Source organism: Schistocerca cancellata, chromosome 3 (assembly GCF_023864275.1).
Source record: "Schistocerca cancellata isolate TAMUIC-IGC-003103 chromosome 3, iqSchCanc2.1, whole genome shotgun sequence".
NCBI classification, from domain to species: Eukaryota; Metazoa; Arthropoda; class Insecta; order Orthoptera; family Acrididae; genus Schistocerca; species Schistocerca cancellata.
The window spans coordinates 246,710,802-246,735,937 of record NC_064628.1 but is presented as its reverse complement, the minus strand read 5'-3'; the positions used below and the strand labels follow the sequence as shown (position 1 = coordinate 246,735,937).

Below are 25,136 nucleotides of genomic sequence, written 5' to 3'. Positions count from 1 at the left end.
GAGTTTCAGAGAACCATTTATACACCAGGAAAGTTTTAGATGTGTTCTTTTGCTTTGATGAAGAATGAATTTTAAATCATTTGATTGACAAACACAGAATCGTGACAAATTCCATTTTGTGTAGGCTAACCCAGTTGACTCATATTGACAATTTTGCCAGACTTAAATTATATTCAACAAGTGTGGAAAATTCAAATCTATCTACAATATAGCAACTTTACATGCAGTTTTGATGATCTAATAAATTAAGGTCATCACTCCATTCTATTATTTGTTAGAAATGGAGATATTTGTAAAAGCGATGGATCAAATCAACTGCACCTATAAAGAAAATGGAATACCAGAATGAAATCACAACTCGAGGAAAATTGAAAAATTCAGTTGTACTGTTGGTTATTTTCTCCTGCCTCATACAAACTGCACAAGGAATGTATTTTGCTGTCTTATTGTTTACTAGTTACATTCATTTGGCACAGATGTGCTAAGTGCAAGGCTTTTTTCCCCTTGTTATATTAGATGGGTAGATCACGTAACTAATGAGGAAGTATTGAATAGGATTGGGGAGAAGAGGAGTTTGTGGCACAACTTGATAAGAAGAAGGGATTGGTTGGTAGGACATGTTCTGAGGCATCAAGGGATCACCAGTTTAGTACTGAAGGGCAGCGTGGAGGGTAAAAATCGTAGAGGGAGGCCAAGAGATGAATACACTAAACAGATTCAGAAGGATGTAGGCTGCAGTACGTATTGGGAGATGAAGAAGCTTGCACAGGATAGAGTAGCATGGAGAGTTGCATCAAACCAGTCTCAGGACTGAAGACAACAACAACAACAACAACAACAACAACAACAACAACATATAAGGAGCATTCAAAAAGAAATGAGCTGGAGGCATAATTACAGAAACCAGTACCTGTATGTTAGAAGTATTGACCCTGGCTGTTGAGACACTTGTCCCACTTTGACACAAGGTGGTGAATGGCTGTCTCATAAAATTCCCGGGGCTGCGATGTTAACCAGTTCTGCATGTGCAGCTGGACGTTGTCATCTGAGGTGAATTTTTTGCCCCTCAGAGCCTTTTTAAAGGGACCAAAAATGGCATAATCACAGGGAGAGATGTCCGGACTGTATGGGGGGTGGCCGAGAACCTCCCATTTGAATTTCTGCAAGAGTGGTGCAACTGTGTTGGCTGTATGAGGCTTTGCATTTTCGTGGAGCAGAATGACCCCATGGGTGAAATTACCTAGTCGTTTTGATTTGATCGCTTGGCAAAGGGTGGACAAGGTTTGCGAGTAACGCTGGGCATTCACTGTCGTCCCGTGCTGCAGGAAGTGAATCAGGAGGGGGCCATCTTAGTCAAAGAACAACGTCAGCATAGTCTGCAACTGGCAGTGTCGGACAATTGATACATGCTGCTGCTAGCTGTGTATAGTCACGTGATGTGCACGCGTGCCCTCTAGCGATGGGCTGTGAACTTCGACGCTCTGGTCAGAACCACACCTCATTACACATGCCACGATATTGCTCTCCTGGCACCGGTTTGCACATTCCAGACTCAGCTCATTTCTTTTTGAATGCCCCTTATATAAGTAGACAGCAGTTGCAAAGATTATGGAGTGTAAAGGAAGGAGGTGAAAATACATGAAGGTAACCAGAAAGATTTGTTGGCCACAACAGTTGATAAGTGTGAATTTGTGTGTGATTTGTGTTGTCAGTAATACGAAATACACTTCATAAATTTCTGTCTGTCTTTTGCTGTTGAACATCTTATCAGGGCTACCTGTGCTTTTAATATACTTTTGTAGTCTGGTGCATTCCCATTCTATTTCTCCCGACACAAACTTCAATCTCATCTATCCAAATACGCAAGGATGCTGTAAACCTCTCTGCAATATCTTTAAATTGGAAATATAATGGAGTGTATGACATTCTTATAAATGGAAACAATGTCAAAGTTATTGGAGAAAAACTGTTTCCAGTATGTAGTAATACCAAATTCATAGTACATGCTGTTCCCTATTGGTATGACAGATCTGAAATCAACCAAGCGATTTATGGGCTAAACAGTATAATAATGAATATAATAATAATAATAATAATAATGAATCATTTGAAAAGACTGAAATAATGGTAATTGATCCACCTGTAATAGATCACATCACAGTGAACAATAGGGAAATTAAAATAGTGAAACAATTTAAATACCTGGGTGAAATTATAACACATAAATTGGACGAGAAACCTGCATGGCGAGCAAGAACTAATAAAATGATAAAAGCTCAAAAACTAATATGGTCTACGTACAATAAAAAATGTCTATCAATTAAAACAAAATTAAAACATTACAAGACGGTGGTTCAACCAGAGGTTACATACGGAAGTGAAACTCTTTTTAAAGTCACCCAGAAAAACAGAATTGACAAAATTTTAAAAGTAGAGAGAAGAATTGCTAGAACATGCATAAATAAGAAATATCAAAAAGCTGGGCAATGGCGGATAGTTCCAAATGAAGTGGTATACAGAGAACTGGAGCCCATCACCGATACTATACGAAAGAAAAGGATCTCTTTTTGTGGTCACATTCTGAGGACACCAGAAACCAGAGTATCAAGGAAAATTATTGAGAAACTCTGGAATTTGAAACAACAAGGAGGATGGCTTAAGGAAATAAGAGAGGATATGGAAGAACTGGAAATAACTCTGGATGATTTGCAGAACAAAACGCCAAATTTAAAGAAGTTGAGGGACACAGAAATAAGATTTAAACCAAAAATTGACAAACGACATACAATGAAAAGGGTATTTACAGATGAGGAACGACGAAAATCATCGGAACGAATGAAGAGATACTGGGCCACTCGGAAGGGGAAAATACCAAAGAAGAGGCCCAGAAATGATTGACTGAAGTGGTCCAATGAGGCCGTAAAAGCAGAAGAAGAAGAAGAAGAATGAATGCAGCAGGTGTATACTCCAGTGTGAGTGCCATAAAATGCTCTATTGCACTGAAAACACTACACAGAGCATGGCTTTCATTTCATTTAAGTTCTGTATGTTCTTGAAAATATTTGAGGACAATAAATGATGAGACCTCTAAAAATTTCAGCTACAGCCTGCAAGAGAGGCACTGGAGTCCAGTTTTCCACAATACAGATGATATGTATATGTTTTTAAATGAATCCATGTATCTTTTTGAACTATCTTTCTCAAAATAATTAAAAAGTCAAATAGGAGCTGACAATAAATCATGGCTAACTACAGGAAACAAAATGAAAGGCATTTGGAATGTGATATAATGGGAAATACTGAAAAACAGGGAACTGTAAAGACTCTTGTGTGGACAAAGCAGTGGTTCTTCTACCGAAAGCTAGTAGCAACCTGCTATTGCAGTGAATGAGATGAAAGAATAATTAAGTCAATAAAAAATAAAAATTCTGTTGGTGTGAACAATATTTCTAATAAGATAGTGAAATGTTGTTATAAATGTGTAAGACCAGTTATATGCAACATATTCAATACATCTCTGTAAGGAGGATTTGTTCCCGATGGACTAAAACAGGCTGTAGTGACACCCCTTCTTAAGAAAGGCGATAAAAGAAATGTCACAGACTGTCACCCAACCTACTTTTTAACTATCTTTTCAAAAATTCTTGAAAATTCATCCACTGAATGATTGCCAATCATCCAAGTTTCCACACTATCCTCAGTAAAAGTCAGTTTGAATTTTCATTCTGGTCTTTGTACTGAACAAGCAATATTCTCTTTTAACTATCTAGTTTTGGAATTCACCAGCAAAAAAAAAAAAAAAAAAGTCTGCAACAGGTATCCAAGGTTCAGCCTGTCTCAGCTTTGCTCAGCCATTCTTGGAAGACCTGCTACAGCATGACATTTCATTTAGTATCATGGTGTGGCATTTTTCAGTTGACATGACTCACTTCATTTCAGCAGAATCATAGTGTCTGCACTGTTTGCCTTTCGTTGAAGAAAGAAGAGTATGGAGGCTTAGTATGTTACTATAAAGTGCATTGATTAAGTCAGAGGGTTTTCCTGGAACATTTTTTTTTTAATTTAAATACTGCTATTGTTGAATTTACAAAGGAAAAAGCACTGCAGGAAGAAAAATTAGAACATCCGTAGTGAATTGTAGACCTCACATTTAAAGTTGAATTGACTGCATTCTGCTCACAGTAAGACATTGCAAGGTGAGGAGCAACTTCTTTCTTATTTGATGGGGATGCATTTAAAAAGAAAATCACATTGTGAAACACATTGTGATAAACACAGTCCAGTTCTCTAAACTCAATGGCGTGGAAGAAAATATAAGTTTTAAAGAATTCATTGTGGCTTTGAAAGAATTACAAGGACAGTTTCCTAAACATTTTGAGGATGCAGTTAATCTAACATTTGCTTTCAAGACCATTTACCATTTCGGTAGAAAGTGCCGCTGTGCATGTGCAGATGGAACTGATTGATCTGTAATGTAATTCCCATTTTAAAGACAAATCCTCTCATGTTAAAGCTGTCCAGGTTATCTATATTGCTTTACTCGGGTACAATTTCTACGTCTCCATAATGTGGTTGTAGAAGTGCTACAATATTTCAGTCAACATGTGTGTGTGAAAGACCTCTTTTAGATTATGAAGCTAAATAAGTCATGATTCAGCATGCCAAAAATAAATAACACTGAAAATTTGTTAAATTTGTGATCTATGTTGTTCAGAAATTTAAAATATAAAACCAAGTTGTGTGCAGTGCAACTGCATTGCCATTAAAATGTGGCATGTTCACAGTTTCTCTCTCTTTATGCTCAGACAGAATATAGTAGTGGTGGGGCAAGTGGGTAACGAGACTGAGTGCTACTCACAAGCTGAAGTCTTGGCCTCCCCTGGTATAAACCATCACATGCTTTTTAAAATGGCAGAGTATTACAATTTAAATATTGCTGTCAGTTCATGGCTTCTGTCACATCTAAAGGATCAAAAGCAGATAGTAAAGCTGAACAGTTCATCTGGAAAACATGGTTCATGTTAGTGGAACACCTTAAGTTGTGGTGTGTTACAAGGCTCTGTTTTAGGTCCACTGCTATTTCTTATTTTCATTAATGACCTCCCACTTTGACCCATACTAAAAGTAAATTTATCATTTTGGAGATGATTCTACAATTCTGATTTATGAGTTGTCAGATAACAATTTTGAACAAACTGCAAACAGAGTTTTCATTGTAACCTTAAACTGGTTTTCTACAAATGCTCTCTCACTCTATGCAGATAGAACTCATTATATGAGATTCCATACATCACAAAAGACACCAAAGAAATTAAAATAAAATGTAGAGATCAATCAGTATAGAAAGTTGAGGATACAAAATTCCTGGGTGCTTGTGTAGACACTAATAGTAACTGGTCAACCCACAGTATTCATATTTGTAAAAGGCTTAGCTCAGCAGCATTTGCACTACTGGTTCTTATACCATTAAGACTTCCTCCTTTGGCTACTTTCTTATAATGAGTGATGTCCACCATATGCACTCTTTCAAGTACCTTTTTTGAAAGATGGTGATCCTTTCTTCTTCTTTCTTTCTTTCATGTTTAGTAGTCTTTGTGTTGTGCCTGTCTCCGACTCAACAATTTCTCTATATGGTGAGTAGCAGTTTATCCTTTTCATAATTTTGTCCTTATTCTATCTGTAACAACTTTTCTCTGTACAAAGACAACAGCAGATATCATTGCTACAACACAAGAACAAAAATAGTCAACACATTGAATTAAAAAGTCTTGATCCGCTTCAAAAAGGAGTTTAATAGTTCAACATTAAGCTGTTTAATGCACTTGCAGTGTGGATTGTATTTCTTCATAAACAATTGCCCAAATTCAAAAAAGTTCTCAAAGAATACCTAATAGAGAAATCATTTCAACAATTGATGAATCTCTAAGACAAAATTAATATCACTACTAAATATAATTGTTCTGGAACTGGTTTTGATTGACTTTATCAGGATATCTAATTTAAACATGACTGAAAAAATCAATTTTTGAAAATGTAATGTAACTGGATAGATAAAAAAAATCGACTCGCCAAGTGGAGGCAGGAGAACACATACATAAAAGAAGGTAGTAATTATGCAAGCTTTTGGAGCCAGTGGCTCCTTCTTCCGACAGAAAGGTTGAAGGGGAAGGAAGAGGGTTGAAGGAAAAGGATAGGAGAGGTTTAGGAAAAGGGTAGATTTTGGAAAAGTCACCAGAACTGAGGGTCAGAATGAGAGGAAAGGAAAGGAAAGTCTATCATTCTTATCCCATCTGGTAAGTCTCCCCTGACCCACAGTTCAGGGTGACTTTTCGAAAATTACCCCTTTTCCTTTTGTCCTTTCCTTTAAACACTCTTCCTCCTCTTAAACCCTTCTGCCGGAAGTAGGCACCACTGGCTCCGAAAGCTTGCATAAATAAACCTTCTTTTATGTGTGTTTCCTCCTGCTGCCACTTGGTGACTAGATTTTTTGATTTATCCAATTACATTATATTAAATGACTGTAATGCACCACTTCTACATCTACCTCATACTCCACAAGCCACTTAATGGTGTGTAGCAGAGGGTACCACTATCTGATCTCTCCAACCCTGTTCCACTCACGAATAGTGTGTGGGAAGAATGATTGTCAGTAAGCCCCTGTATTGGCTCTAATGTCTAATTTTCTCCTCATGGTCAATACACGAGATGTATGTGGGAATATGTTGTTTGACTCCTCCTGAAAAGTTCTGTCCTGGAATTTCAGCAGTAAATCTCTCCGTGATGCACAGCGTCTCTTTGTAATGTCTGCCAGTGGAGTTTGTTCAGCATCTCTGTAATGCTCTCTCGCTAGCTAAACGATCCTGTGATGAAACACGCCACTCTTTATTGGATCTTCTCTATCTCCTCTATCAGCCCTACCTGATAGGGATCCCAGATAGATGAACAGTACCCAAGAATCAGGTGAACAAGCGCCTTATAAGCCACTTCTTTCGTAGATGAGTTATATTTCCTTAAGATTCTTCCTATGAATCTGAGTCTGGTGTCTACTTTCCCACTATCTGTTTTATATGGTTATTCCACTTAAGGCTGCTCGGGATAGTTATGCCTAGATGTTTTACAGCAGATGCTGTCTCCAGCTGTTTGTCATCAATAGTGTAGCTGTACAGTAGTGGAATTCTTTTCCTATGTATGCGCAATATGTCACATTTATTTACATTCGGGGTCAACTGCCAGAGTCTGCACCATTCATCAATTATCAGCAGGTCATTCTGCAAATTCTTACTATCTTCTTGCATTGCTACTTTAGTATAAAGAACTGCATCATCTGCAAATAACCTTAAAGTGCATCCAACGCTTTCTACTAGATCATTTATATATATTGTGAACAGCAACAGTCCTATCACACTTCCCTGTGGTACTCCAGATATTACCTTTACATTTTCATTTTAGTTCTGTTAAGAGCAACATGTTGAGTTCTATCTGCAAGAAAGTCTTGAAACCAATTGCAGGTCTGCTCCGATATTCCGTAAGCTCGTATTTTTTTCATTAAACAGCAATGTGGTATGGTGTCAAATGCCTTACTGAAATCAAGGAACACAGCATCAGCCTGAGTGCTGTTGACCACTGCACTGTGGATCTCCTAGAGGAACAGAGTGAGTTGAGTTTTGCAGGATTTCTGTTTGTGGAATCCATGTTGATTTTTATAGAGGAGCTGTTCATTTTCCAAGAACGTCATAATTCTTGAGCGTAGAACATGTTCCATAATTCTACAACAGATTGATGCCAATGATATAGGTCTATAAATGTGTGGATCTGTCCTAAGGCCTTTCTTAAAAATGGGAATGACCTTCGCTTTTCTCCACTCATTAGGTACCTTTCGTTGCTTAAGCGATCTATGATAAATTACTGCTAGAAGGGGAGCAAGTTCTTTCGCATAATCTTAGAATCTTATAGGTATCCCATCTGGTCCTGAAGCCTTTCCACTACTAAGCGATTGCAGCTGCTTTTCAATTCTGCAATTGGCTATCTCAATATCTGCCATTTCCACGTTCACATGACGATTGAAAGAAGGGATAGTGTTGCGATCTTCTGCAGTGAAACAACTTCAGAAGACCGAATTCAGTATTTCAGCCTTCTCTCTGTTATCTTCGATTTCTGTGCCGGTATGATCACTGAGAGAATGAGTAGATGATTTTGAGCCACTTACTGATTTTACATATGACCAAAATCTCTTAGGGTTTTTACTCAGGTCGGTTAACAATATCTTACTTTCAAGATCATTGAATGTTTCTCTCATTGCTCTCCTTATGCTCAGTTTTGCTTCGTTCAGCTTTTGTTTGTCGTCTAGGTTTTTACTTCTCTTGAATCTGAGATTAAGTGCTCTTTGTTTACGTAGCACTTTTCTGACACGGCTATTAAACCATGGTGGATCTTTCCCATCCCTTAAAACCTTACTCGGAACATACTTGTCTAGGGCATATTGTACAATGCATTTGGATTTTTTCCATTTGTTCTCCACATCTTCATCCTCATCACAGAATATTTGATGCTGACTGCTGAAATATTCTGAAATTTGTATCCTGTCATGCTTGCTGAGCAAATATATCTTCCTACCTTTCTTAACATTTCTTGTATGATCCGTCATCATAGATGCTGTCACAGCCTTATGATCACTGATACCTTCCTCTGTGTTAACTGATTCGATAAGTTCAGGTCTGTTTGTTGCCAGGAGGTCTAAGATGTTACCCTCACTAGTTGGTTCTCTATTTGCTCAAGGTAATTTTCAGACAAAACATCCAGAACAATAGCACACGATTCACTGTCTCTGGCACGAGTTTTGATGGCGTAACACTCCCAATCTATACCTGGCAAGTTGAAGTAACCCCCTATTGTAATGGCATGATCAGGAAAATTACTAACGATATTCTACAAGCTCTGTCTGAAATGCTGTACTACTACAGGTCATGACCCAGGTGGTCTGTAAAAGCCACCGATCACCATTTTTACCATTCTTTGATACTCAGTTTCACCCAGATTAATTCACATTCAGAATCCGTGATAACCTCACTAGATTTTATCGAATTTTGTACTGCCATAAACACACCACCACCATTGACGACTAACCTATCCTTACAATACATATTCCAGTCTGAACTTTGGATTTCGTTTTCATTGACATCTGGCTTCAACCAGCTTTCTGTTCCCAATACTATCTGTGCTTTATAACCTTCAATAAGCAGTACTAATTCTGGCACCTTTAGCCACTTCCTGCGTGTAGTGCATGCCTGACCTATTAAGGGGAACCATACAATTCTGCACCCAATAGGGGAGGTCAAGAAATTCGCATCTGATACCGTTGCAGAGCTGTCTGAGCCTCTGGTTTAGACCTTCCACTCTGCTCCAAACCAGAGGACCGCGATCAACCCTGGGTACGATGCTACAAATAGACAGCTTAACGTGCACCCCGCATGCGTTGCTAGTTGCCTTCACCAAATCAGCCAGCTGCGAAAAGGAGCTGACCATGGCCTCAGAACCCAAGCAGCAGGTGTCATTTGTGCAGGCATGTGCCACTACATGCAGGCACTTGCAGCCAGTGCGCTCGATAGTCACTGGCATGGTTCCTCCACATCACAGATGAGATCTCCCGACGAACATACCGAATGCACACTGGAATTCTTTCTCGCCTTCCCTGCTATATCCCTGAGGGGCTCCATCACCCGCCTAACATTGGAGCTCCCAATGACTAGCATACCCACCCTCTGTACTTGTCCGGACTGGGCAGGAAAGTTGACCGCTGGCCCAACTGGAGAGGCATCCCGTGCTGGCTGAGAGCTATGATGAACACTGGGAAGTACCTTGTACGTGTTGCTATGATGTATGGAGCCAGCCGCATGGCCTGCTCCCTCTTTCGCCTTCCACCCATTGACACATGAACCCACTACTGTTTGCCACCCACTCTGGAGTAAGGACGGACTGGTCAGATGTTGCGTTTCAGAAGCCGAAGTGATGTCTAGGCCACCAGGGGATTCCAGAGACACCAAAGGTGTTGCAGGTCTCATCACTGGTGCCCTGACGTCACCACAACTTCGAGCATTAGCTAGAAGCGTGTCGACAGTAACTAACGCAGCTTCCAGCTGTTTATGGACGGCAGCCAACTCTCCTTGTGTCCGCTCGCAACAAGCACAGTCCCTACCCATATCGTACTGTGTATAAAATAGATATAAGGTCTCATATGGCTCTACTTAGTTTGAAAATATACCAAAGGAGAATAAAGAAACACTAAAAGTTGGTGTACAGATTTCTCACTGAACTCTGAGACCGCAACCTATTAAACAGAAATAAATTTCTCTGCACGGAAAATCTACAATAGGAAGCCACCCTACACAAGGGTATTCACAAGACTTACGCAAAAAACAAAAACTACAATTAATTTTCTAACCACTAGTCTACACAGTAAAATACACACATACAGTTCACTTCTTTGCAGAAGCACATGAACAAGAAACAAAGAGTAAATTAATTTACAGTGCATCACACAAGTGCTTCTGCTGTGCATCCTCTCGGCTCAGTGGCTGCCACTACACTAAATAATTAGTAAACTGCAATATCTGTATAATATTTTTTATCTCTTTTTGTCACTGCTAACCCTAAAACTCATTTGGAACTTGTTTTAATTAATTTTGTGTCAGAAATTCTGTTTTACACTGGATTGTTTTTCACCGTTAGAGAACAGTGGAACCTACAATGTCTGCTTCATATTTCTCATATTTTCGTCATCTTAAATATATGATAAATATATCTAAAACAAAGATGCTGTAACTTACCAAATGAAAGTGTTGGTATGTTGATAGAGGGAAAGACGAAAGGATGTGGGTTTTAAGGGAGAGGGTAAGGAGTCATTCCAATCACGGGAGCAGAAAGACTTACCTTAGGGGGAAAAAAGGACAGGTATACACTCGCACACACATATACACATATCCATCCGCACATATACAGACACAGGCAAACATATGTAAATGCAAAGAGGTTGGGCAGAGAAGACAGTCGAGGCGGAAGTACAGAGGCAATGATGTAGTTGAATGACAGGTGAGGTACAAGCAGTGGCAACTAGAAATTAGCGGAGTTTGAGGCCTGGTGGGTAACGGGAAGAGAGAATATATTGAAGAGCAAGTTCCCATCTCCGGAGTTCTGATAGGCTGGTGTCAGTGGGAAGTATCCAGATAACTCAGACGGTGTAACACTGCGCCAAGATGTGCTGGCCATGCACCAAGGCATGTTTAGCCACAGGGTGATCCTCATTACCAACAAACAGTCAGCCTGTGTCCGTTCATGCGAATGGACAGTTTGTTGCTGGTCATTCCCACATAGAAGGCTTCACAGTGTAGGCATGTCAGTTGGTAAATCATGTGAGTGCTTTCACACATGGCTCTGCCTTTGTTTTTAGATATACTTTTCCCATGTGGAATGTTTCCCTCTATTATATAAATATATGATAAGTTTGAAATATTACCATTCTTATGTTATTTTGGGCACCATCATAGACATGTGAAATTTGTTTTTTGTGTTTGTTATTGTATTTATTGTTATTTAATGTAATATTTAGCATAACTTTGCTTCTTGTATATATATCACTCACCCTTCCTCAGTGGAACACAATTTCGCATTAATTCAGTATATGTTCTCTGACTGATATTTTACGTACATTTTATCTTTTACTGTGATTTAAGTTACAAACTGCCCAGTCACTTTAATATGGCTACCTCTCAGAAACCTGAATAACCACCTTTTACAATGCAGACCACTGAGAAACATGAAGGAAGACTGTCAATGAGGTTCTGGATGATACAAGCAGGGATGTAGAGCTAAGCCAGCACCATTGCTGTGGCCAGCAGCACTAGTTTCCTTGGTTGAGGATCCATGATGCAAACAGCTCAGTCGAAATGGTCCCACAGATTCTCGATTTAGTTTATAGCTGGGGAGTTTGGTGGTCAGGGGAGTACGGTAAAGTCATCCTGGTGCTCTTCAAACCATGCACATGCACTACGAGCTGTGTGACACATTGCATTGCCTACTGGTGGATGCCATCGTGCCGAGGAAAAACAAACAGTGTGTAGGGGTTGGCATGGTCCTCAAGGATGGATGCATAGTTGTGGTGATTCGTTGTGCCTTTCAGAATGACGAGATCGCCTTGGGAATGCCCTCTGGCCTACACCCTTCCATCGATTGTTGCAGGGTGTTTGCTTTCAGATGTTTCATGCCGCAGCCATTTGTCCGATGGAGCATAAAACATGATTCATCTGAAAAGGTCACCTGTTACTACTCAGTGGATTTCCAGTTGTGGTATTGGTGTGCAAATTCCAGCCTATGATGCTGATGAACAGCAGTCAGCATGGGTGCATGAACCAGGTGTCTGCTGTGGAGGCCCAAGTACAGAAACTTTCACTGAACAATTAGTGATGAGACAGTGTTAGTTGCCCCGGGGGCTCATTTGGGCAGTCAGTTGCTCAACAGTTGCACGTCTATTCGTCTGCACACATCTCCATAGCCGCCGTTCACCCTTGTAATCTATGGCCCATGGAGCACCACAGTTGCGTGAGTGCTAGTTTTGGATAGTGCCATTTTTCCATCCACAGTATGCTTTAATCATGGCGGCATGCGAAGGTTTTACAAACTTAGGCATTTTGGAAATGCTTCCACCTGTGGTCCGAAAGCCAATGATCATGCCTTTTTGGATGTCAAGTAAATTGCTCCATTTTAGCATTATAACAGTGACTGTACTGTTTTCCATGTCCCCCAGACATGCATTATGTACCTTCCTTCATTATTGCTGTCTGTGGGTGGTTATTGCACATAGGCAGTGGTCAAATTAATATGACTGGACCGTGTATTTGAACTTTGTATGATTTGACATGTTCCATATACCTGAATGTATGGAACAGAACATAAATGAATAAATAAATATGTATCCTGGAAGTAGTTCATCCCCACGGCCAAAGACTTTATCAGAATTCTAGCAGTATCTAGAGTATAATCACAATCAGTGGATTAATGGACAGTGAAATTGACACTACCAAAGAATGATGGGTCATCTCAGACATGAAAATGATTTAACTGAAGTAAATAATGTAATTACAGAGTAAGACTTGAGTATCTTTTATGAAATGGAATCCACTTTTTCAGTTATTAAATGTGCTTTTGTGCCTTCCTCTCATAACCTTCAATACATTTTTCATATATCACTAAATAATGCTCAGGTGACGTGACATCTCAAATATTCTTGCCCAGTGGAAGTAGTGAAATGTTTTTTTTTTTTTCTGTAATTTATGTTGCAGTTCACTTTTGGTTGTATATGAGGGATGTGAGTGGGAACCCGAACCAGAACATGACAGTTACCTTGAGCTGCCCAGCAGTTGTGATGAAGTTACACAAGGCTCATCATCAGACTGTTGCAGCATGGATGCTGATATGCCCCTTTCCCTGTCTGAAGCCAGTTCTTCATCGTGTGAACCATCAGCACCTTTGCCAGTTCAGAGTTTTGGGGCAGCAGCAGCGCGTGGAGCTTCATCAGGATTTGTGCCAATTTCAGAAGACACGGTAAGTCTTCTTTCATTGTGTTCTCAGTGATACTGAAAATATTATGGAGCTATTGAAATGTTTTTGTAGAAGCTCATCGCCACTGTCACTGTATATACAATCTGGGCCATTTAATATATGGACACTCAAATGTTATATCTGTAATGCGTTTATGACATGAATATGCTTTTGCTATACAATTTTTCATTCTATCCTCTGGCTCTTGCCTTGTCTCTGTGGAAGTTTTGTTACATTAGTAGTAAAAAGATTTTTTAAAAATATTGAAGCATTTATCATTATTTTCTGTGAAGTTTGATACAATACTGAGACTCCAGGCATAGAAAAGACAAAAATAAATCAGCAGATTTAGGATCTGTCAGATCTGTATAGAATATTAATATTTCATCTGTGTCATGTTGACTTTTTATGTTAAGGTTTCGAAGTGTGTTAAAGCTCCTCTCCCTACTGTTGACATTTCAGTAATAACATCACAAATTGATAAGATTGGACTCTGCAGTAGTTTTGTTCTAATGAAGATAAAAATAAACAGCTGCTATGTTGAAATTGTACTTATTTCACACTAGTTTTCAGTGGTGTTTCTTATTATAATGTGTAGCTTGAAGCATATATAAACTATTGGTTATGGCATTAGGCATTAACTTTTATTTAAAAATTTATTCAATGCATAGAACACATTTATGATTATATTGTGTCCTACATAATTGTATTAAAACAATAGCAGTGCTTTTATATGTGAAAGTTCTTAATTTTATGACCCGTTTTCAGCTTGCAAAATGTATGAGCACAGATACTGTAAATGAAATTATCACTGACATCCGTGCACATTTCTCAGAACTGTTTTGAAATAAATATAATTGTAACATAGCGGCTAGTGGATAATTCTTTACATCCTGAACTCTACATTGTGCGCTTTTCAAAATATCGTCAGTAGCATGTGGCTATCTTTGATTGTTGAATCTTACTTTTTTTGGTCTTGAAATATCTTCAGATACTAAGCAGTCAGTCTACTTTTAAACAAGAAGTAATTTTCTGTAATCAGCATTCCATCATGTGTATATAACCAAAATTGAGATTAGATAGTAAGAGATGTTTTTTAAATATGGCTAACCAAGATCCATATTCCTCCAATCAAATTGGAACTTGCCACACAAAAAAATTTGGTGCCCCGAGCTGAGACATGAAATAACACCTTATGGCAGTTCAGTAAAGTTCCAGCTGTGGAAATAAGTTGTGTGCTCTGTGGGAGTTAGTAGTCGTGCATCTTACATAGGCCTCTTCAAGGTGCTAGCAATATATACACTCAAATTGTGAACGAAAGTATTAAAACGATGACAAAGAACAGAATTTCATGATTTAGGAGTATATCTGACATCAGGGCAACTTAATTCACCTAGGAATCAATATTTAAGTTATTTGTCCACCCCTTAATCCAGTTTCTAGAACAAAATACACAACAGAATTTGGGGGTAGTGAAGCTCAGGTTTCATGTGAAACCTCATATGCATGGCCCATAAACTGTGACTGAATCACATGTGTGAACAAAGTATTTTGTTTGTTGTACGAGCTATCTCCTTAAGAACATTTCTGCTCCTTTAGATAGCAAATTTAATATGATGAAGCTGGCAAAATATAGTGGCAACACTGTTCAAATGACAGATCATTTTCCATGTTGACTGTACCTCTGCATGTAAGCTTGTTATTTGAACTAACATGAGGACTAGCTAGAATAGATTACAATTTTCCAATGGGTAAGAGTCCATGAGAAGTAAAAAGTCTTGCATTGGTGGTTTGTGAGAGCTATATAGAAGGAGCTTGTGACAAGTATAAAGCAGCACAAGAAGCTATAAAACAAGATAATTCTTCTAACCAGAGATTATTCCTGGTCCAGGAAACTGAATGACTACTCTGTCATTTCATTCTGAGAACTTAGAGACAACATTAAGCCAGGACACACATGCAAAAGCTCTGCTCTGTGCCCAGTTGTCAGTAGAAGCTGTAACTCAGTGGTATATTATCACACTCAGTGACACTAAATGAACTGTGTTCTGTCTGCCTCTGAATGTTCATTTACCTTATTAAAAGAACATTTAATTTTTCGGTCACAGTTTAATTTTTTTTAAATGCTGTATTGAAAAACTTGGCAGATTGTTGTGTCAGTACTCAGAATATTTAAATCAGTTAAATATATTTGATTAATTTAGTACATTGAAAAATCTTCTATGTAACTGTCAGTTTGGATTTTGATGAGGTAAAAATATCGTGTCAGTTGTGGAAATCATTGATTAAACAGTAACAGATTTTGAGGATAAGAGGATGGTATAACTTTTTTTATGTGATCTAAGCAAAGCATTTGACTGCATTCCCTTTGACAAATCTCTAATGTGTCTGAAGTTTTATTTTATAAGTAAATCAACATTCGGATTTTTTCCCCCTCTTATATGAATAACAGAAACTTCTCTGCTAGAAACTGGCATTCTGAGTAGAAATTAGTACTGGCATTTCACAGGGCTCTGTCAGTGGCTCCTTTTTCTTTGTGGCCATCATCAACCTGTCCCATTGTGTATCAGTCTGTCATCTATTACGCTTGCCGTATAACTTCACAACATCTCAGTACTTGACAATGAATACTGGAATCAGTTGACTCTGCATGGCCTTGGTCTGCAGTCAATTACACTCCATTGTATACCAGACAGCTTCTATTAGATTCCTTTGAAGATATAGAAATTAAACTTGTCAGACCTACAGAACATCATATTGACTCATAACTTAATTGGGACGAATATGATAACCAGGATTGTGAAAAGATCTCTTTGAGGTCTCACATCTGATGTGGAGACTGATAAGTATGGTTAGTAAAATTTTAAAAAATAAATAAAATAATAAAATAAAAATTTTTAACATATAAGGCAAGTTCTATGGAACACTGCCATCCTTTTACCTGACTCAGAATACTAACAGATCTGTATGTGTATATTTAAGTGTGTGTTCTCGATGTCAAAAGCAACATCACAGAATTCACTAAGCAGAGTTTGACACCCCAAGGCAAAGGCTGTCAACAACTGGAAATTAACACAGTGCATTCCTTCAGATGTTTTACACACCATCTTTTTCTGCTCATTCAGCACAATTTTAAATTTTAAAAGTAAAATGATGTAACTGAATGTCAGAAACCCCTCTTGCAATAGAAACAATTTCCATGAAATGCAAAATATTGACTTTTGATTCAAGATTGAAATATTATTCACAGAACGGCTCCTCCTTTTTGAACTGAATTGAAAATACTCTGTAATTAATTGGTGGTATGCCTTCGCAAAAAGACGAGAAATAATCTTAACATGTACTTTCCTTTTCCTTGTAAGTTGAACTGCCACCAATACATTGTTATTCAGCAAGTACACAATTGGAACTAAGGTCTAATCATCTAGACAGTAGCCAGTCCTTAATGTTACAATGAGCAGAAGATGAAAAAGGGACATTATAAGATAACTACAAACTAAGATTAGATTGTAGGTAAATAAGATTCCTTCTAAAATGTTATTAATAATATTAATAATCTCATCAAAGTAAAAATAATTACCATCCCTTTTTGGTAGAATTCACAGAATAAAGAAAGAGAGATTTGTTTTATGTATTCATCAGTGTAATGATCAGTATTTCATTTATAAATACTTGTACTTCTTCTTACAGGTGTTTCCTGATGAGAGTGGTGCACACTTGCAACAGAACTCAAAAGTCGATGTCCGTGTAATTGACTTTGCACACACAACTTTTGGTCGAAGACAAGGCTCAACAGTTCATCAGGGACCAGATTGTGGTTTCTTGACTGGCTTGGATAGCCTGCGCCGTCTCTTGTTGGAAATCCTAGCTGAAGGCTAAACCATTGATGTAAAAGAATTAAGTTCACACAGATCTGGATACACACCGTATAACAATAAAAAATTGGGTAGTCTGCTTCCCTCCCTGAATTTGTTTTTGCATATACTTCTGAGTAACATGAAAAGTGCATCAAAGTTTCATTGTGATTAATCATTATTCTGCTCTTTGAAATCAGCTTGATTGGCACTAATATTCAGCTCAAACAAGATTACATGAATCGTTTTTGTTTGTTCAGAGCAAAATTCCTTATGCTTCTATTTCAAAATATTGACTCTTTTAAGTTTCAGTTCCTTTCTGTGTTACAGTTTCATTAACTGAGCACTTTCAATAAGATGTTGAAAGAGCCCAGAAGTTTTTGCATCAAAATAATGAATTACACAAAGGCATTCTTAGCCGTTGTGAAGACTGCACTTCAAGTACTGTCATATAAAAATTAATGCAATAAAATGTAGATTGTGTTTGTAATTTTTCATGCATTGTGTGGTGAATGACTTTTAATGTCCAGTGTCAGTGAAATCAACTTAGGATTGCCTTTTAACTTCAGCTAAAACTGTATTGTGTTGTTTATCTGATTTACAGTAGTGTCACTTTCTGTTCATTTGAATCTCGTTTTAAATTTTTACTTTACCTCGTGCAGTTATATGTTGTTTCACTGCAGTTATATGTTGTTTTGGCTGTTGTCTGAACTTATCATAAAAACATTCCTTTTATAGAATGGTGGACACATTGGTGAAGTTTAAAGTGTTTGACAATTTCAGTGAACACATCCAGAATGAACTTTGTGTTCAGTACTAAGATTGTAGTGAAGGAAGTTTGGCTGCATTTTAGCAATCAAGTGGTTGCAGGACTGAAAGTGCTTGCAGTGGTTTCTCTTCAGTGTTTATTCGAGTTTATCATTAGCACAAGTGATCTTGTCAAGTATGAAATGGAGCAGCATGAGAGATACTGCCAAGAAATTTTAAATTTCATCTGAAACTGTTTCTTTAACTGGACTACATGTGACTTTGAAGAGTAGCCGTATCTTCTTCTTCTCCCCCCCCCCCCCCCCCCCCTTTCCCCTCCTTAATTTTAGCTCGACACAGAGTGCTTTCGTGATGAAACAATTTCTGTGTGTTTTGTGTGCTACGGAAAGTACTCTTCCTTCTCTGATAAGAAAAACTGAGAAATCTGAAGAGAAATGAGAGCGTCTGTGTCTTCCATTACACTAATTGAGTAGGTATAAGGATTTCCTGTGTCTTGTACAAATGCTATACGAATATTAATTTTGAGGTTTTGACATTTACAAATAAATGATCATGTTCATTTCTCATTGTGGTAGGAATGTTATTTTGTTTAAGTTTCTTATAGTCTATTAGTAACAGGTTAAACTCACTTTATGCTTTATACTGAGGTACTTAACATGACAAAAGAAAGAAAATTTTATTACATTGTGCAGGTAAATTGCTTCAAATAGTAAACATTTATTCAGATAAGAAAGACATCACATAAAATGGGCTCAAAACAGCACATCCAAAATGTTATTGGAAATATCATTGGGCATATTATTACATGTCCTACAGAATATAGTCCTTGGCAAAACTGTGTAGCCTACTTTTCTGTAGTATGAAAAAAGTTTCTTTTGTTCATGTATCAGGGCAATAGGGAGAAATTACCATTGACTTCAGTACAATATTTGTGGTTCATGCCTTTTGGTAATAATGATATAAAAATATATAGTATAGATGCAGTTTTCATCCTGTATTTGTTTACAAAATAAAAAACATTAAATATATCACAGTTATCTCTTACAAGGTATGCCATTGTGGCATATATATAGTTTATTAGCATTAGCATTGGGTTGACATCAGACAAGACTCTGCAAATGGCATGCCTAAGAGCTTCATAAGTGTTATGACCACAGACTGCTCCCGTAAATTCATACTTCAGGAATTTTCTATGGGTATTTCTCTCTTCTGTGTCCTGTTAGATCAAGGTAGACATTCCTTTTAGTGTGCTGTTTTTGTGCTGAGAACACGGGAGCGTATAAAGAGTAGATTTAGCTGATTAGAAGCTGTACATAATACTATCAGTTAAAGAGCAACCACTTAAAAAAGTCAAGGTGTTGTCTCTCAGATGTGAATTATTGATGTTTATTTATGATTAGGGATATTTTATGTATAAAAAACAAAATGTGCTTCATTTCTGAAATGATGTGATTATAATTGAAAACAAACAAATTAATAATTGCTGGCTATATGTGCTAAGTAATTTAATGTTTACTATTTCACCTTCCTTTACCTTTCCCCCCTTGTGACATCAGAAATGTCCAGTCTGTTTTTGTTACTGTCAGCCAGTCAATTTTAAGTTCCTGTCTTGCAGTTTCTTGCCCTATCATCACATCTAATGTACAAATCATTGTTATTGTGCTTGAATTACTTTCTGTAATACTACATCAGCAATTGACATTTGGGTGTTATTGAATGTTATACACAAATAAGATAAACTAGACTGTAGCACTGGAAATTTCTGCTGAACTTTTAATTTGTCTTGTATTCTAAAAAGATGTATGTGCTAAATTTTACTTAAGTTCAGGAATTGTTCCTAGATATGTGTGTTGGAAGTATACTATATGTGTAATGTTTCTTAATACCACTTAGTGTTTTGAACATCTCTTTTGTGATCTAAGAACACTTCCTTCATGAATTTGCATTTATTGTTTGTAGTTATGATTTTGAAATTCTAAAGAGGTTGTATAGATTGGTTACTAGATTATGTATATACAAATAGTTTACCAGCTGGATCTGGAACCGCTATGTTTTCAGAAGGAGCCTTGTTGTGAATTATTATTTTTTTTAAATCTCGACACATTTTTGTGTACTGTATTTACTAAGTATCTTGTGGTGCTTAAAATTGTAATGATCCTCATACTTGTTTCATTTTAATCTGACATACTTAATTCCCATATTGGGACCACATTTGATTGTAAAACTGTTTGTGTGCTCATCGCTGAAATAATGATAATATTAAATAATGTCTTTGTGATACATGTACTGCATTTTGTAACTGTTTGTCGTCTACAAATATTTGTTTTATACCTCTTCCCCATTGTTCCTACAGTAACTCTGTCTCAGTGAATAAGATAAATTATGCTGCATTAGCAATGGCTTTAAGAGACTTTAAGTTTCTCACAGAAGTACTGACTAGTGATAGTATACACATCTTTTTCATTATTGTACTATTATAAAAACTTATCCTTTATAATGCTGTATATATGATGTAATGGGCATTAACCAGTGATAATGCATTGGTCATGCTGTGAGAAATGTTTCCTGACTGTAACCTGTTTATGGGCACCATTCGTTGTAAAAACAAAGTAAAAGAAAGAGCCACAGCTTGTTCCCATTTCCCACCTATGAAACAGAAGTCACTAATCGTTTTCTTCCTCTGCAACAGAGTATAGACAGAGAGATATAATGTTATTCAATTTCTCAAATGACTAGTGTTTAACTTCAAAATTGCGTTACCACACTAAATTTTTAATGCTGCTGTTATCAGAACATGAATCCTTAATATATTTTTAGAAACAGGATATTAAATTTGTCTGTGTTAGCATTCTATAAAAAAAAAAAAAAAAAAAAAAAAAAACTTGATTAGTGGTATTTAAGTAATTTAGTATCCCATATTGGTTTGTTTTCTCTCTTTTAAAACTTTTGATATGTTTTGGAGGAAAAAGCTGCATGTTATCCAATCTTCTGAACCAGAGGAATTTGAGGAAATATATCTAGTGCTGTGATATTTTACTGCTACATCAAATCAGTGATAAACAACTGAGCACATTTGTAATGGTCACTGTCATGATTTTTACCCTGGGCAATAATTTGCACTTTTTTATTTTTAAATTTGCTGATTGTTAGAGTAAATTAACTGTAATAGTTGAGTAAAATATTTTCAAGACCAAATAATACAAAAGTGTTAGTTGAAGATTCAAACAAATTTGATGTGATAGCTGTTTTTCTTCAAGGAACAGACAACAAATCATGTTGATATCCCAGAAACATGAACACTGTTATGAAGATCCTTATTTCTCTTTGTCCAGATATGATTTTTGAAACTTTTAATATATGATTTCAATCATTTATTGTTACATGTGTACACATTATACATGCTTCTGATGCACTGCTTGTCAGATCTATAATTCTAGAATTTAGCTAATTAAGTCATTACATTCTCAAATTGAAACATGAAAGAATATGAGCACTATTGCAGGCCACTGTCCAATATAATGGACATTATTCTAAAATAAAGCATTATATAAAAAATTGTGAGCCCAAAAATGTGTGTTACAATTTCGAACTATGTGACAGTTGTTATGGTATAATATAATAAACCATCATAAAGTTTCTTTTTCAAAGACTCAAATCTGGAGCAGTGGCTGTTTCTTTTTCTTCTTCTTCTTTTTATCTGTGCCCAAACTGTATTTGTGGTCACATATCTTGCCGCCCAATTGCAGTTCTTTGCATTTCATCACTTTGTTCATGTTGTGCAATGCAAAGAGGATTGACTGCATTTGGAAGGCCTGTGTGCTTGTACCTGCCTACTTTAAGGTAAATTATTGTACATATAATTTAATTTGTGTATTACAGTCTTGTGTCTGTCCAGTGGAATGAATTAAAAGCAATACAATATTTTTCAAAGGTTTCTGATTGTCTTACAAAAGTTAATAAATGAAAACAAAAGTACCTCTTAACCTTTTTTAACTACTTGGTGGAGTGACGTTAGTAAAGGCTCACATATGAAGAGAAGGGCAGACAGGTTGACATTTGAAGCATTAGCAAATGGAATGGTGGAAGGAAGAGTTTGTGTAATAACATAACAACTTAAAGAGCTTATATATTACCTTATAGAGGTATTGCATTCAGTCTGTAAAAGCTTAAATTCTACTATACATTATTCAGTCAGACCAAGAAGACAGCCGGCCATGGCGACCGAGCGGTTCTAAGTGCTTCAGTCTGGAACCGCGCGACCACTACGGTCACAGGTTCGAATCTTGCCTCGGGCATGGATGTGTGTCATGTCCCTAGGTTAATTAGGTTAAAGTAGTTCTAAGTTCTAGGGGACTTATGGCCTCAGATGTTAAGTCCCATAGTGCTCAGAGCCATTTTGAACCAAGAAGACAGTTTATAAAAAGCATATCTTTCACACCCAAGGTTTTAAACCACATATAGTGACATGGATGCCTGTTTTAATTAAAACTGTCATCATGCACATTCATCTTTATCATTGAATTTGATGGGTACTTTAATAGGTCAGGAAATGTAAAGCTTCAAAATCCAAACTTGGATAAATAAGCCCACTTTTTTTTACTTTCAAAATTCACTTGCATTTTTGTGTTGTTTTATTTTTAGGACAATGCACTTTACCCATATTTATCCAGTGAAGCAGATTTTCTCCATGACGTAAAATTAAGGAAGCTCTGAAACCTCTTGTTCGTTTTTCTTTTTTAGTGGTTGCATAAAATATTCATAGCACTCAAAATATTCTTAAGACAGATTTCTTTAGACATAGGAACTGGTGGAAATTACAGGATGGCAGACAAGAGAAAGATGTGGGTATTTCAACACTATGCACATCACATTTTACCTCTCAATTTTCCCATTACCAAAGCTAAAACAGGTGCATCATCTTTCTGAAACTTATTTTGCAATCCACACCTGTTCTTATATACCGTATTTACTCGAATCTAAGCCGCACCTGAAAAATGAGACTCGAAATCAAGGAAAAAAAATTTTCCCGAATCTAAGCCGCACCTGAAATATGAGACTCGAAATTCAAGGGGAGAGTAAAGTTTTAGGCTGCACCTCCAAATCGAAACAAAGTTGGTCCGTTGTAATATGAGACACAATTTAGGTCGAATGAATGACGATACAGCTACAGTAGTTTGGTTCGCGTAGTAAGCTTAGCAGTTAGGCTTTACCAGGTAGCCATTGCTATGCGTCAGGCGCTCTGTCCATATTTATACGGGTACCCTTCCTTTTTGACGTGCTTCATCTGGTTTGGATCGATTGCTTATTTTTCTTTGATCTGATAAGTGCCGTTCTCTTTGTTATAGGTGTTTACGTCACTCTAAGCTGTTTGTCGCATTCTGATAATCAGTGTTTATGTCCTGTCGCCGCTCGCGTCGTGGCTTGCTTTTGTGCGCACTACCGCCGCTTACAATTAAAAAAAGAAAAAGAGAGGAATCGTCTCATTAGCGAAACAATGGCAAGAGACTGCTATTTGTTGTTACTAACACTGCTGCTTTCTTTGATGATCAACAAGAACCAAATAATAGACTGCGTATGATAGAAGATGTTCTGAACGAGAGTTTAGCGAAAATTTTTCTCTGTTTGAAAATCTTTGCAGACGTCTTTAGTACATAACATTCTTAGTCATCTTAGATTTAAAAATCTAGTCAATTGACGTGCTTCATTTCTGACTGTATCACTATTAGGCATAAGAATAATACGAATATAAACATGAAATGATATGTATATTCTTCGGCGTTTGCTGTTGTCTCACTCTAGTTTCGTAGTTTATTAAGCAGACAGGATTTAAATGAGATAGGAGCAAACACGAAAGAATACATGGCAAAATGTTTATATACGTATTATTCTTATGGTGAGGAGAATACTGCATGTGATTCACAATTCATAAAAGTTCCTATTAGCAACCATCTCTTCTCATAGGTAGAAAAAATTCAGAACGTAGAGTTGGCCATATTGACAAACATCCCAAACAGTCTTGCCAGTCGGATTTTCGTAGTACAGTACATTGAAATGTTGCTACATTCGAAGACAAACAATACGGAATTTGAAACTTCCTGGCAGATTAAAACTGTGTGCCCGACCGAGACTCGAACTCGGGACCTTTGCCTTTCGCGGGCAAGTGCTCTACCAACTGAGCTACCGAAGCACGACTCACGCACGGTACTCACAGCTGTACTTCTGCCAGTACCTCGTCTCCTACCTTCATTCTGAATACGGAATTTGTATTTACTTCATTGGATAATGTATGAAAATGAAATGGTCGAAACTCGGGGCGGAGAAAAAATTTCGTCTTCGACCTTTTTTTTTATTTATTTACTGACGCAGAGGTTTTGGCGCCAGTATTTATCTTTGTGCCCAAAAAGCATGCATGTGAATCGCTACATATATTCGACGGCAGAAGTTAGTTGTGGCGGCACCTACCAACATTTTTCAGAACTTCCGCTTACTTTGCACTCGATTCTAAGCCGCAGGCGGTTTTTTGGATTACAAAAACCGGAAAAAAAGTGCGGCTTAGATTCGAGTAAATACGGTATTTTTATCATACACTTGTTTCAAAAGACTTGCTTTGTAGTAGTAATTCTTAATACTATATACAAGGTATTCATTGACCAAAAGCCTTGTCTTTACAAAGAATTTGACACATAAAAATCAGATGGATTCATTGTGAAATGGTCTAATCATTGCTAACAAATCTATTTTCGTATTAGTTTTTGGTCTACATTCAACACATGTAATACCCATCTTGTGCAAATCTTTCGTGTTGTTAATTCTTTATGTACAATGGAAATGAATTAGGTTGGCTTGGACTGCATGGTGGTTTGTTAAACTTCACCTCATGCACCAAACACGTAAATAGATTGCCAACTGAACACTCCTTTTACA

The 25,136-nt window shown here is 37.2% G+C and overlaps 1 protein-coding gene across 3 annotated transcripts in view; it reads left to right on the top strand.

Annotated features, from left to right (window-relative positions):
* LOC126174880 (inositol hexakisphosphate kinase 2-like) overlaps positions 1 to 22,146 on the top strand; it is a 94,556-nt gene extending 72,410 nt beyond the window's left edge. For all 3 annotated transcript variants that reach the window (XM_049921297.1, XM_049921298.1, XM_049921296.1), the window contains exons 7-8: positions 13,332 to 13,593; positions 17,281 to 22,146. In XM_049921297.1, the coding sequence (XP_049777254.1) occupies positions 13,332 to 13,593; positions 17,281 to 17,469 (451 nt within the window). In that variant the 3' untranslated portion in view covers positions 17,470 to 22,146. The remainder of the gene's footprint in view (positions 1 to 13,331; positions 13,594 to 17,280) is intronic.
* The last annotated feature ends 2,990 nt before the right edge of the window (positions 22,147 to 25,136 follow it).